General features: G+C 41.0%; 1 protein-coding gene across 4 annotated transcripts; it reads right to left on the bottom strand.

Annotated features, from left to right (window-relative positions):
• Nucleotides 1-1158: 1158 nt before the first annotated feature.
• cep68 (centrosomal protein 68) lies at nt 1159-14621 on the bottom strand. Of its 4 annotated transcripts, XM_054796197.1 has the most exons (9): nt 13231-14621; nt 13004-13035; nt 12626-12902; nt 9653-10630; nt 5365-5488; nt 5093-5268; nt 3356-3469; nt 3181-3277; nt 1160-3113 (listed from the first exon to the last, which is right to left on the bottom strand). In XM_054796197.1, exons 2-9 carry the CDS (start codon nt 13021-13023, stop codon nt 2989-2991), a joined length of 1911 nt encoding a protein of 636 aa, XP_054652172.1. In that variant the 5' UTR covers nt 13024-13035; nt 13231-14621; the 3' UTR covers nt 1160-2988. The 4 variants fall into 4 exon arrangements, with proteins under 4 accessions (XP_054652171.1, XP_054652172.1, XP_054652170.1 ...); XM_054796196.1 differs by having other exon boundaries at nt 1159-3113; nt 9653-10491; nt 10597-10630; nt 12626-14621; XM_054796198.1 differs by lacking the exon at nt 13004-13035 and having other exon boundaries at nt 1161-3113.
• Between the last annotated feature and the right edge of the window lie 207 nt (nt 14622-14828).

The raw sequence follows: 14828 nt of genomic DNA on the forward strand, positions 1-14828 counted from the left end.
TATTGGATGTGCCAGGGCTGCGCTGAAAATGAATACAAGTAAATGTACTTACTTGCATAAAACGGCTTTCTACAACAAATTTAAGTTAGTGCCTCTCGTTTATACATTCACGCACGCACAAACATTGTTTTTGGTGCTGAACTGTTTCCCAAGATATTAGTGTGAATGTATAAACCAGAGGCATTAACTTAAATATCTTTGGAGAAAGGCGCTTTATAAAAGTAAGTACATTTACCTGTATTCATTTACAGCGCAGCCTTTTGACACATCCAATATGGCGGCGACGTTGACTTATCGCAGCAGTGAACGTGCCCACTCGGTGCTGCGTCTATGCTATGTCTGTGGAACGACCACTGCATGGAGACTGGCTACTGAGCGAGCAGAACTGAGCCGACATCTCATGGCTGAGATCAAGTGGAAAAAAGGTTCTCATTTGATTCCGTCTGGAAGTGGTAAGTTTTTGTCTCATTTCCCCCCTTCCCAATAAGTAAAGAGAGGCTAACTAGTTAGTTTGCTGTGCTAGCGGCAGCCGTCTGTTATGTCCCTGCACTGATCCTGTAGCCTGAGCAATGTGACGTAAACAATAGGAGTCTAAAAGTGACTATTGGGGTGTTATTTCATGTCTACAGGGCTCTAATTATGTTAAAACCCATATTTCAAAAGTCATAAACATGGTTTCTATGCTCTACAAACTACAAAAGTATTCCATTGAATAACATTTGTGGGAAGTAATTTAACTGGGCTGTGTCTGGACTCAATTAACCGTGATAAACTCGTGGGATTACTTTATAGCCATTTAGAATAGAATTATTATTGTAAAAGTATAAAAACGAGTTTGTGTTAAAATTGTTGTATTTCTGGAACAGATTCATTGGATTTACATGATTTCTTCAAGGAAAAAATGATTTGATTAGCATCAGTTTCAATTAGAGTCTGACCTTTTGGAACGAATTAATGACAACCAACCAAGGTTCCACTGTGCTGTGAATCATGCTGCCACCGCAATATACTTAAGAATTTAACAAAATAAATTACTATGATGTCTTATATTGTTTTTGCTCTATTTGAAACACACCACTACTTTATTTGCACAAAGTATCACGACCAGCTGGTGCATGAAAGTGACAAAAGTGACCTTCTAGCTCACGCACGCCCCCACCCCTCCAGGATGAGGAGAGTACTGCAAGTGCCTTATATTGTATTTTATTGTGGGATTAGCAGGAATAATGATGTCACACTTTCATTAAAGACATTACACAGGCTGTAGAAAGTCATGGTGCATAATAAATGTTTCTGTAACGTTATATTATTGGCCACATGCGGACAAACACCAACCCGCAAGCGGTAGGCAGGGCTTGTGCACTAAACTAAGCTGAGAGTAGACGCTGGCGGCAGCCTCATATTAGGTTTCTTTCCTGTATGTGATCAGGATATGTGCTAATTCAGCCATTTTGACTTAATAAAATGTTCAAAAAGATTGAGATCATATTTAAAATACACTTCAATGGACCAATGTTAACATTTATGTTATGCTGTGTCTCACCAGTCTCCCCTGACAGCACGTCACCGCTCATGCATGGAAACTTTGTCATTGCAGTCGAGACATAAAAGCAAATTAGCACAGCAGCGTATAAAATATCACATGAAAACACAAGAATCTTAATAAAAATATGCACAAACGGAGGAAAACCATGTCCGCAAACAAAAATGCTTTATTATCAGCCATTGTCCTTATGTCTCTGGACAAAGTCGCGAGTAAATGTGCAAGCGTTGGATGGTTCCGGTTACGTCGACAACCTCTTATGACGATGTGGGCGTCGCCAGAACTGTAGAAGGTTTGAAAGCATTCATACAAAGAAGGTGAAATAACAAACAGTCATCATTTGTTCATCTGGAAAGGAAGAAGTAAGAAAAGTAAGAGCACTTCCGCCAATATGATCACAATACTGTTCAAATTTGAACACAGTGGACGCTTGGTGAGCGTGTTTTTCGTTTAACGTTGAAAATCTACGCCAAAATTTGGCCCTGGTTTGCGTGTATTGGCTGTCTTGTTGTGTTATCAATACACTGCGTGAGTCCAACCGTGTTCTTGTATTTTTAATCAAGTAAACCCCACAAATTCACAGATTTTCTGTAAAAAAAAAAAAAAAAAGTTAAAATTTTTTAGAAAATTGTTTGAAAATCTGCCCATTTGTGCTTTTTTTCCCCCTCTCCAAAAATAGGCAGTTTATTCGCCGATAACACATCTTATTCGCCCCAAGTCAGTAACAATGTATAAATACAGTATGTGATAGTACAGCAGAAAATGTACAAGCGGAGATGGAGGCAGCTCCACAACAGTCACCTTTATTGCAAATGTTGAGCCAAAATCGGAGGAAAATGTCAATGTCAAGCCAGCAGGAGGGTTTGGAGGGGGAGGAGGGAGCCAGCGTAGTGTAGGGTGGCGCATCGATGCAGCAGCATAATCCAGGCTTTATTAGAGTGTAAAAAATAGACATTTTTATAGACGCCTCAATCGCTCGCGTTTTTTTTCATTATTTGCGAGTGGTCACTGCGAGTATCGAGGGATGTACTGTAGCTGGACTATTTGTCTAATACAATTATTTATTAGTTTGCTGAAAATGTTTGTCCTGTGTTTTATTCTGATGATAATCATCCATCCGTCCATTTTCTATACCGCTTCATCATCATGATCGACCAAAAAAGGACAGTCATTCAAGGACCTCGAAAAATTTCAAGTAAAAAGTATCTGTTTTAACAATGGTGGCTCTGTATTTACTTGGTAACAGATCGATAGCAACTTTTGCCATATCGCCCACCCCAGCAAAAATGGATCAAAACCAATAAAATCAGGGTTCGTGAGTAAATCCAGCATCATACGGTTCCATCCCTAAAGTAGGTTGTCTGGGATGTAGAATGTGTTTTTAAAAAGGACAATAAGGGACATTGACTGAGTGGATGCTCCATCTCGGTCTCCATGGTGTCCTGCTAGACTGGCTGTGTGGGTTGAGTCAGGTTGTCCACGGCAGATTGGACGGAGGATAAAAAGCGTCGAGTGTGGTTCTTCAGGGCTCCTGACCGCCTCTCAATTAACATCAAGGTGTTTGCCAACACTAAAGGGTAAGAACATGAGTGGGTCCATGACGATTGTCTTCAGAGCAAAAAGAGGAGGAGGCTTACCTGGGGAGGTGGCGTCCATGTAGCTGAGGAGCTGCTCCCCCGTGTGCAGAACACGAGAGATCAGGGGCTGATGGCCGCTCACCTCTCGCTGAAACTTCTGACGACAAAACTGCCACGTTTCAGTCCATGCTGTACAGTCCTTTTATTATTTTTCAAAATGTTGCGTACACGTTACCTGGTATTCAGCAAGCGACCTCGAAACGCCGTCAGCAGGTGCAGCCGACACGTCCGTCTTGTCGGAAAGCACGTGGAGCCAGCGGATGTGTCGCTGCAGGAGCGAGCTAAACACCTGAAACACAAAAACGATTCAGTTTTTCCCAGAGGGCTTCAGGGATGGGGGGGCGGGCATGATGCATGCACTTGCAAACGCGGAGTCAAAAATTTCAAATTTTATTATGTATTTTATTATTTATTTATTTTTTCGGTGTGGCCCTAATCAGAGATTACGAGAATAAAGTTCTTGGGAAAAAACTCGTAATATTACAAGAATAAAGTCGTAAATTTACAAAAAAAAACTGGTAATATTACGAAAATAGTTGTAAATTTATGACAAGAAAAAAAGTCGTACATTTACGACTTAATAATGACTTAAATAAAGTACAAATACAAATACAATAATTCTCAAATTGACGAGAATGAGAAAAAACAGGTAACTTTGTTACAGGCATTGCCTGACACAGCTACGAAAAGGGGGGACTTATGTGACCTTTGGCCTTGGGCATGTGGATGGGGCGGGGTAAGGAAGACAGAAGTGAGAAGGGCTATCAATGCTAATCTAAATGCTAAATGCTCAACTGCTGTGTTTTGCTGCCACGTTATAAACAAAAGCACCATGGCTCCAGAGGGGTGGGGGGGCTGGTGACCTGCATCCAGGTGAGGACAAACTAGGTTCAATGTTCTATCTCTTCATTAGGGTCTTTTGAGCCACTTTTTGTCCTGGTCTTGGTCCTTCACCCAGGACGTGTTTGTCACGGGTGACCCTGCCATTACTCAGCAAGTTGGCAACACTGATCCTTCCTGCTACATCGCCATGGGGCGCCATGGCTCAGGTGGTAGAGTGGTCGTCTCCCAACCTGAAGGTTGCGGTTTCCATCCTCCGTCCTCCCGCGATTGACGTGTCGAAGTGTCCTTGGGCAAGACACTGAACCCCCAGTTGCTCCTGATGCTGCGTCATCAGTAGGTAAATGTGCTAACAGTGTCACAGCGCTTTGAGCGCTGTGAAATGAAAGACCATTGACCATCTTATTTTCTGGTAGCCCAGCAGTCTCATCTTAGTGTGCGTACACCAGAAACCCCAAACGTGCGTATATTAGTTTTACATGCAGAGAATAATGCAAAAATAATTATAAATGACGAATGGATGGAAGTTATTGTACTTCCTGTACATCCTGGTAAGATCTGCCACGTGCACACCATCGTCGTAATTTGACTTCTTTCTTGAGTGTTGGTACTCGCAACTTTCTCAGCAATGTGTAGGGTGCTTTGTTTGATGTCGTGAAATGACACAGTACAGGGCAAACACTAGTTTTGTTATGAACAATATTGTACAAAAACTCAGAAACCAAGGCAAAAATTTTGATGAAAACACAAACCTGAACCCCTGGCGTCACTTTCGGAACACACGTACAACAACACTCACAAGTACAAGTCTTATTTTCTCTTATTATGTCTACTATCTTGGATAAGTGTAAAGGTGAATATAGGAGTGTTATTTCATGTCTAGAGGACTCTAATAATGTTAAAACCATATTTAGAAGGTTTTGGATGCTCCAACTACAAAAATATCACATTTATAAATAAGGAATCCTACTTTGTGGAAATTCACGTTTTGATAGTAGAATTTACCAGGCTTAAAGGCTGGGAATCAAACCCGCAGCCGTGAGCCAAGCCACCCAAAGGGGTCCATGCTTACATGGATATGTTGTACCAGAGAAGAATCCTGGTCCTGGTCCTGGTCCACCGGCATGGTTCTCTCGGTGTCTCTCAGACTGAAGCCACACAGTTGCTCCACCAAGGCCTCCACTTCCTGGATATTGCCGTGAGTCACTCCTCCAACCGTCTCCATCCATGACCTGGAACTTCCTCTCACTGCCGCAATGTCAGAGTCACTCTTGTTAGCAGGAATACTAAACGCAGCGTAATACGTAAAAACGGTAAACAGCACAAATACGTGAGTTTCAGTACCTGATTCGGTCACGTCGACGTTCATATTCTCTTTTCCATCGTCTTGATTGCTTTCCTCAACCTCTTTAGCCTGTTTCGTCTCAGGCGTTCTTGTTGTGTCGAGGACGGCTGTGACCTCTTTTACCTTCAAACATGCATTGTAACAGAGACATAATGTAAAAATGGATAAAGGTTCTACATGAATTTGCAGCTCATTGAGTATCTGATCCATTCTGACCCCCACAGACAGTCATGTGTCCATGAAACACACCAGTTGTTTGTGAGAAACAAACAAGGCCAACAAAAGAGGATGTCTTAGCATTTCCTGCTCTTTCTACAAAGCATGTGGTTGTGTTTTTGGTGTTTTTTAAGACAGCCATTATTGAGACAAGGCGCGCTTTGTTTTCTTTCCATTGCAAGTTTGTTGATGACGTGCACCTACGGGCCCGCTTGGTTCAGTTAAAAAGATCAAATAAAAAAATCAATCAAAGCAAATAAAAACAAAATAAATGACATTAAATAATCTAATAAACAAACTTATTAATTAGGGCTGTCAAATGATTTAAAAACTGTGATATTAATCACTGCTCCAATTAATGAATCACCATTTGCAACTAAAGTCGTCCCTTTTTTATTGCGGTTAACCGACCCGACCGCGATGTAGGATTCAATGTTCATAAATGGAATATTTTCAAAATTAGAGCATAGAAAACCTGATTATGACTTTCAAAATAACATTTTTAAAGGGAAACTGCACTTTTTTTGGAATTTTGCCCAACATCCACATTTTTTGGCTTCGGATCCGATCCAATTATTTTTTGTTTTTTAATAATGAATTTGTGGAATTGAATATGGTTATGAAAATAGCTCTTCAAAGCATTAAAAATATGCAACCAATGTATTGCTGAATGTTCTTTTTCATTACACAGCATGACCAACAATATTGTTTGGCTTTTGGACAAACCTCTGTGAGTCAGATCCCTAATCCAATAAAAGATAAAATTGGGGAAAAATGGGCGTGCAAAATACTTTTAGGATAGGACTAATCATTTGACATAATTATAGATCAATTTGTGGTGTGATTTACAATATATGACTTTTTTTTTTTTTTTTTTTAAACAAAATCACTTCTTCAACCCAATAGTCATTTATTGACAGTCCCTAGAATAAACAACCAACGGTTACAACGGCAGTGGCAGAGCCAGAGTTGATACCTGAAATGTCTAGACGGCCAATGGCGTGGCGGGAGAGTGACCAAGGGTGGCCACGGCCACCACGTAGCTCCTCCACTATATAGCGGCACCATGACACAGCAGTCCAGGCACAGTGAGGGGGAACTACCGCTGTAGCTACGGAGCCAAATATCCAACATGATACTAACTTCACAACGGTACACCACGGACATATCTGCATGGTGGTGTTGCGTGTTCTTCTTGCAGGTGGCGGGAGTCGAGTGGCAACCAGCTTTGAGGCGCATTATCGCACCTACCGTGTTGGAGTATGGCCCAGACTTATGAACGCTATACGGCAACCGAATTGGCCCGATCTCGTGGCGGGAGCCGATATTATCCCATCTTCAAAATACAGCGGATCGGCAGCCGATCCCGATCCTGAAGATTGGGACATCCCCATCATCCACAACATGAACACATATTTCTTTCCCTTTTGTGTGCGTTCTAACGAGAGAAAACAAGTTAGCGTGAGCCTAACATTGCACGTCATGGGAGGTACCTATTTCGACTATAAAGCCCTCTAAAAAAAACCTCTAACAGGGTTTTATGGTTTTATATACATGCTGTGATCATGCATTAACAGCTTCATTGAAGATAGCATGTAATACTTACACTATCTATGTAAACTTCTTTCCTAGGTGCAGTGATTTGACGTAGCTCATAGGAGCTAACGCTACTTCCGCCAACAGCAGCAGCATAGAAACAGCGATGACACTTACAATGTCCGCTCTCATTGGGATGGCTGTGTCTTCCAGCACAAGACTTGTACTCCAGTCCTCAGGTAAAAAATGCTGACACCAAAGGAGCATCTTGTTGAGTTTTTGTCACGAAATTGAGAGCTAGTAGTATCCACTCTTCTGTCTGCTGATGAGACGAGCAAGGTGTTGTGTTACTCCGCCAGATAAGTATAGTCAAACCTGTCTTAGCGGCCACCTGTATAGAACGGCCACCTGCCTACAGCAGCCACTGAAAAATCCCCCGCAGCAAATTTACATGTTATAGACCTTGTGTATAGCAGTCACCTGTCTAACGCAGCCAGCGGCCACCCATTTTGTCTCCCTTGGTCAATATCTGACTGCATATAGCGGCCAAATTACCAACTCAAGTAGAAGCTTCATGCACGAAAAAGTTTTGTTTTTCAATCAATGAAGCCGTCGTGTGTAGACTTTAATTACTGAGTCCTAGCTCAGTCACAATCATTCACAAGATCCACACAAACTGTCAGTTGTTCCACATAAAAAAGCCGTCTTCTTTTGAGCTTGCTATTTCCTGGTCAAACATGTAACTTTAAGAGCATTTGCACCAAAACATTACCGAAAAATTAGGCTGGGAACAGGACGTTCTACCAGCGACGCTACAATAAAAAAAAAAAACATACGCTAGCATGCATGCGGCAGCGGGAGCAAAACTGAGTTCACTTGTACTTAATTGAAGTATTTTAGAATGTACTCACGTTATTTTTCATCAATCCTCATCCACAAATCCATCAAAGTCCTCATCTTCTGTATTCGACACAAAAAAAGCCGTCTTCTTTTCCGTTCGCTACTAGTCTGTTAACTTGTCAGTGTTATTCAGCTCCGAAGCAAAGAAGGAAACTTCTCCTGTTGCTTCTGCCAACTTTATTTACTGAACGCGGCCACCAGACAGCAGCTCAGAACACACACACATCTCTCAGCATCGTCTCTCCTTCCTGCTTGCCCACAAGGCAAAGGTTAAACAAGCCCCACTACATAGCTGTCCAGCCAATGCCTGTAAGAAATGACACCGTTTATTTCCTGGTGTGCACTGGTCAATACTGTAATGCCGCTTGTTGTGGGGAAGGAGAGACTCACGTCGCCGATGCACTTTAATGGCTTTATTAACAGCGGAGAACACTGCAGGACTTTACATCCACGCCAACATAAACACACTTCCCAACTCTCTCCAAACTCACAGCTAGCACTGAGCCTAGCTCTCCTGCTCGGGACGCCCACCGTCACTTCCCGTCACTTCCTGATGAACTAAAGCAGTAATGACACTCTGCCGTATAAAAAGTAAAATATTAAAAACAAGCGTAAGACATTACTAGCACAGCTTTGTTCTGTGGGTCGTGGATATATTCTATCAGTTATTATTAAGCCTCTAGCTTCCTTTTAGTAAATAAAAACCTTGGCTATGATTGCACTACATTGTCATGTAGACCTACAAAGTACACTTGGAGGAACAAGAGGTGAATAAATGTATTGCAACTGATGTGAAACTGATGAGGGGTAGGATTAAATAAGCTTTGCTTCTTCCTACTCCTTTTTGGACATGCAAAATTGTGAATTGTACTATGTGATGTGCTACTGTTTGACTCATGCATGTTCAGGATTAAAACCATGAACCATGATAATAACAAGCCTAGTAGTGCTGTACAACTTTTATCCGCAGTCCCCAGTGCCCTCTACTGGTCAACATTATTATTATTATTTTTTTCCCTTTTTTTTCTTTTTTTTCCTCTACTGGTCAACATTCAAACTGGACACCAACCTGTCTATAGCGGCCACTTTTGCAGACTCCCTCTAGTGGCCGCTATAGACAAGTTTGACTGTATAGTTTTTCTTGTTAGCTGCTACAATAACAATATTGCTGTAGCTTGGCTAATATACAGGTCAGTTATGTAAATGGAACACTGTTGGTGGTTTTGAGTTTTTTTGGGGGGGGCTTTATCGTCACAATGGGTACCTCGCATGGGTGTGCAATGTTAGCTGGCTCATGCTAACTCATTCTCTCTTGTTAGAACGCACAGAAAAGGGAAATAAATATATGTTCATGTTTCACATAAGTATTGTGGATGATGGGCAAAATAAGAAAAAGTGCAGTTTTCCTTTTAACACTATCAGAGCCCTGTAGATATGACATAACACCCCTGTAGTCACCATTACAGTCCTATTCATTGTTTACACCGGATTGTACAAGTATTATGCTACAGGGACTCTAGACGGCCGCTAGGGACCTCCCCAAGTGTGCAAAAGGTCCATCACTTGGGTTGGTGTCCTTCAAAACGTCTAACAATAGAAGCGGAAAACTTCCACTTCCAGTTCCACAATACTGACCTTTCTGGAGAGGAACTGCAGCTCCTCTAGGTGGTCTGGCAGAGACAAGAACTCCTTGTCTAAGTCTTCATCGACACATCTGGACTGAGGAAGAACACTCGTTGTACGGATAAAAGCAATGGAGGAGGAGGGCTGTGAACACTGAAGCTGACCTCCATTCTGATGACAGCTGACTCCATCTTTGCCTGTCCCGAAAGTGTCATAAGACACCTCACCGGAGTATGTTCTGGAGTGCTGACCTGAGGAACTGATTGTCTGATCGCCACTCTGCATCTCCCACACTTTGGTCCATCTGTTGCTGCTCTGGCTTAAGTCCAATCCAGACAGGCTGGTGGACCTACAAAGGCTATCCAGTTCAACACCAGAATCCTGCAAGGTTGGATCTTGTTGTTGAAAAGAGTCTCCCTGGAGGTCAAAGCTATCCAACTCATTGTCCACCGGTCCAGGTCTCAGAGGGTAGGTGTAGTCCAGCAGGGCTTGGTACTCCCTGTTTGGATCCCAGGCTGCAGTCTGCCTATTTGGGGTTGGGTGCAACGACTTGGGGATGGCACAGTCCCAATAGTTTGCTTCATAAGATGACATAGCTTGTCTACTTAAAGAACGTCTGTTAGACTCCGTTTGGCGTCTTTTGGAGTAAGACGTGGAGCGTGGTGTATGAGGAGGGTTGAGAACAGTGGATGTCAGTTGCAGCCTCACAGGACGCTCTATTTTCTGGATCTCCAAGATGGAGCTGGAGAGCCTGCACTCAATTGGTCTTCTGGGAAAAGCAGGTCCAGCAGAAGGGTCTTCATGTTCTACGCAGCCACTGAGGTCTGAGATAAGCAGCGGTGAGCAGCACCCTGCGTTAGAGGCCGAATTAGGTGAGGCATCACTGGGACAGAAGCTGAAGCTCACTGGGTCCTGTCCGAGCTGTGTCGGAAAGATCATCTTGGTGGATTGCTCACCTTCGTCTGTCATGTTGTCACTTATATATTTTTCCTGGGAAAAATCCAACACAAAGAAAATCACGTTATTTGAATAATTACCCATCTAACAGACTGTGAAATAATGAAATTATAGATGAACCAAGACAGCAATCCCTCGTTTATCGCTGTTAACTGGTTCCAGACTCGACTGTGATAAGTGAATTTCTGACAAGTAAAATTCCTTATGCATAAATGGAATATTTTCATAGTTGGAGCATAGAAGACCTGGCTACCACCTTCTAAATACGCTTTTTAACCTTATTAGAGACCTCTGGACATGAAATAACACCTGTAGTCACCTTTACACTCCTATTACCCAATATAGTGGACATAATAATGCTGGTGTTTGTGGGGAATGACATCAGGGGTTACGGTAGCCCGTCTTTTTATTATGAATTTTCATTATGGATTATTGTGCCTGTTGTTCTGGTGATCCAGTCTGGTGCTTGTGTGTCTCACCAAACATTACAGTAACATTACTGACACCTAGTGACCAGTGTAGAATACTACATATCATCACATCTTAGAATGCATCTTGTGAATGCCTCATATTTGTATTTTACTTCATTTAGCCATTTTTATGCTTAAATGCTTCATATAGGCAAGAAATACGAAACATTTGCTTCTGTAAGCGTAGTTCTTGACTAGCGCTAGGACACATTCAAGCTGTGAATTCGAAAAATTTGAACGGTGACGTGGCGAGGGGCGACTGACTGTATATAAGAAATCAGCTACTGTATCTGACACGGACAGAATTTGCTCAAAGAGTTCGACTGAATGAGACTCATGGTGCTAATCACGGGGGTATCTACACAAGGCCATTTTCAGGCTTTTTAGGCCCTGGGCATATTTTAAAAAGTCAAATTAATGCCATATACAGTCAATCCCAACACATTTGTGACTCAGCATTCACGGCCCTGCCAATTCATGCATTTTGGGTCAGAAAAAAGATTTTAAAAATTTGTTTTGTCAGAAAACAGGCCGTTTTTTTCCCGTAGAAAAACTCATTCATCATAAGTAGATAATAATTTACAAATATGTGATAATACATTTACATTTTTACATGTTTATGTCTTTGTGCTTCACTGATGTTTTTTCCTCAAGCATTGAGATTTCGGTGGTCCTTGAATGCACCATAGTTCCTGTGAGACGCATAACACGCAACTTTTGTCTCTTTATATTTTCACTTTATTCTCATAAAATTGGTTGTTTTTTTTATTCATTTTCCAACTATTTCAATTTTCTTCTCGTAAATTTTCTTCTCGTAAATATGACTTTATTCTCGTAACATTCTGACTTTTTCCGCAACCTAATTTTCCAAAAAATTCCAAATTCTTTTGTTGTTTTGTTTCTCATACTATGACCACTTTAAAAAAATAACGTGTGTTTTCTTTAATAATTCAACTTTATGCTACTAAAATTAAATTATTATTTCTCATAATGTTAAGTTTATTCTCCTAAAATTGCAACGTTTTTCTCTTATATGGTGACTCCATTCTCGTAAAATCACAGCTGTTTTTTTTACATTTCTGCTGTTTTTTTTGTTTTTTTTTACATTTTCCAACTATTGAAACTTTCTTCTTGTAAAGTTTCTTCTTGTAATTATGACTTTAACGTTATTACTCTTTCCGCCACCTAATTTTCCAAAAAAATTCAACTTTATTCATTGTTTTGTTTGTTTCTCATAATTTTATGACTTTTCCCGAATATTTTCAACTAGACTAAAATGACGTTATTTCTGTTCATATACTACATTATTCTAAGACTTTTTCTGGTTTAGATGACAACTTTTTTCTCCCAATATTTGAACTTTATTTCTGTAAAATTACTGACTTTGTTTTCTTAAGTTATTATTGTTATTTTTTTGTTTCCTTGTTAAGTTATATTTTTAAAATGTGCAGCTGGCCACAAACGGCCCCCAGGATGCATTTTGGACACCCCTGATTTAGACAACTGTGTCTGTCACTGCTGTATGAATGATTAAAGACAATAAATACACAATACTTGCCTTCTCTGGATGCTTAATTTGATGTGTCTTCTTTAAAATGGATGGCTGTTGGACGGAGAACAGAGGCTTTCTGATCACATACCGCCTGTCAGTCAGACACCTGGAAGTGGGCGCCATTGTAACATTTCTGTTAAGGGTCGCCCATTCTTTGGCTCCCTTGCCACCCGCAATGTCTTCTGTAGTCTGTCTCAGGGGTTTTCTAGGTCTCATTTGTGGAACGTCTGCCTTCCATGGCAGACCACCCTCAGAGGTGTCCATCAGACTAAACAGAAGGGTCCTGCAATGGCACCCCCCCCCCAAAAAACGATTAAGGTGTTTACATGTTTTAAAAAAGATGGTTTGTGTGGTAACGTGCAACCTGCTGTTAACAAGTGGTACCTGTGTAACCATAGCAACATGCAATGACCCACCTATGAGAAGACAGTAAAGCAGCATTGCTGAGTAACATAAAAACTCACCACAACATGTGAATTAACGTCCAGCCTAAAATCTGCAATCTCCGCACATGACTAATGCAACATTTAGGTTCACTGGTACACTTTTACATCGTTGTGGCGGTAAGAAAAGTACAAAATAGCCCAATGCCGTTTGACGTCACTACTCACCAGACTTTTTCTTCTTTACGTCCACAGAAGTACGTCTCCACGCCGGAGGTTGAATCCAATTGAGAATGGGTGAAAAGTACGATAAATGACGTCTCCTAGGCTGAGGACGGTCCCTTTCAACAGCTGACCGTGTGTCTTGGCTTGCGGTGACTCGCCCTCGCCATTTTCGTTCCAGCCTCCTTTCTCCGAGCGTGCTGCGTTTAAGTGTCGGTGTCGCAGTCCTGAACTTGCATCACTCGCTCAGCCTACTCACAAGTCAACTGCAAATACGTACACAACCATCCGTCCATCTACTTTATTACCAACTTGTCCTGTTAAGGGTCGCCTATCCGAGTTGAACTGAGGCGAAAGGTGGACTTATGCGTTACACCAGTCATGAATACTGAAAAATACACAACCTTTAAGCGGCACGTGAAGCTTACTCGGTATAAAAGTGGAATTGTACTCCCCTCTAGCGGGAATGACAGGTAAGTGCACATTTTTACACTTCAGCTCCATTACTCGTTACAGTTTGGCACATTTTTACAATGGAAAATATTATTTTAAAAATACCATCATAAAATAACATTAAAGGTGGAAAAAAGACTAAAAAAGCGTAATGTAATGAGAAAAAGTTAAGTCTAATAACGCTAATGATAATAATACACGTTGTAACCTAACACAAAGCTGACCTGATTTGTCTTTAAATATACAGTAAACAGAAACATAATATACATAAATTACAGTGGGACAAAAAAGCAAAAAAAAAAAAATTAACGTCAAATAATAATGAAAATGAATTACCTAAAACAAATACAAATAGTTCATTTAAAAATATATAATACAAATAAGAAATTACAATTAATACACTAATTTAAAAATAAATATTCTATTCATTATAATATTCATGTTAAATTTAACTTTTTTGTTGTTGTAATATGGCAGGACCCCCGTTCCTTGGTGGGAAAACTTTGGTCACCCCTCGCCTGGTGTTTGCTAGAAATGCTTGCCAAGCCTTTTAGCTCTTTAGCCCCCTTCATGTAGCTCAGTGAGGAAAGCAACATATTAGAAACCTTTCCGTATGCTCCTGCGCATTTTTACACCACAGCAAACGACAATTTTCCACAGTGTCACGCAGAAGCGAGGGTCATCATTTTAAAGAACTGTTTCTTTTTCTCTCAATTATGGAAACAGATCGTATATGATCGCAAATAAAATAAAAACTCACTAGGCAAACAGGCAGAGAGGTGAGGATATATATATATATATATTTTATACATAGTCTGCCCTAACAAAGGTGTGGACAAGTTGACACAAAGACCAGTTTTCAGGACAACAGCCTTACTCACCAGAGGTAAAAACATCAGCGATGTTTATACAGTATATAAATTCAAGTGTAATACACCAAATGCACTAACATTGAACTAGAAGTCCACACAGCGGCCCTTTCTCTCCCAGTCTCCATAACGGGTGGGCTCCGGACCCCGGGGCCCTCCTTTTTCCTTTGTCTCAGGGTTCACATCATCACGGAATCCTGGGGGTGACAAATACAAATTCTAAAAAAATATACATAATATAATATGATATTGTTACTTTGTTAGAATTGTATAATAAATGCA

The sequence above is a fragment of the Dunckerocampus dactyliophorus genome, chromosome 13 (genome assembly GCF_027744805.1).
Source record: "Dunckerocampus dactyliophorus isolate RoL2022-P2 chromosome 13, RoL_Ddac_1.1, whole genome shotgun sequence".
NCBI lineage: Eukaryota > Metazoa > Chordata > Actinopteri > Syngnathiformes > Syngnathidae > Dunckerocampus > Dunckerocampus dactyliophorus.

Bases quoted from the DNA above. Each gene is read 5' to 3' on its own strand.
- cep68 (XM_054796195.1), bottom strand. From the start codon at position 13,060: ATGCTGCTTTACTGTCTTCTCATAGGTGGGTCATTGCATGTTGCTATG. The intron at 5,489-9,652 runs GTCAGTATTGTG...GCATGTTTGAAG, and splicing joins TGCAGTTCCTCTCCAGAAAG to GTAAAAGAGGTCACAGCCGT. The intron at 3,278-3,355 runs GTAACGTGTACG...TTTTGTCGTCAG, and splicing joins GGTCGCTTGCTGAATACCAG to AAGTTTCAGCGAGAGGTGAG.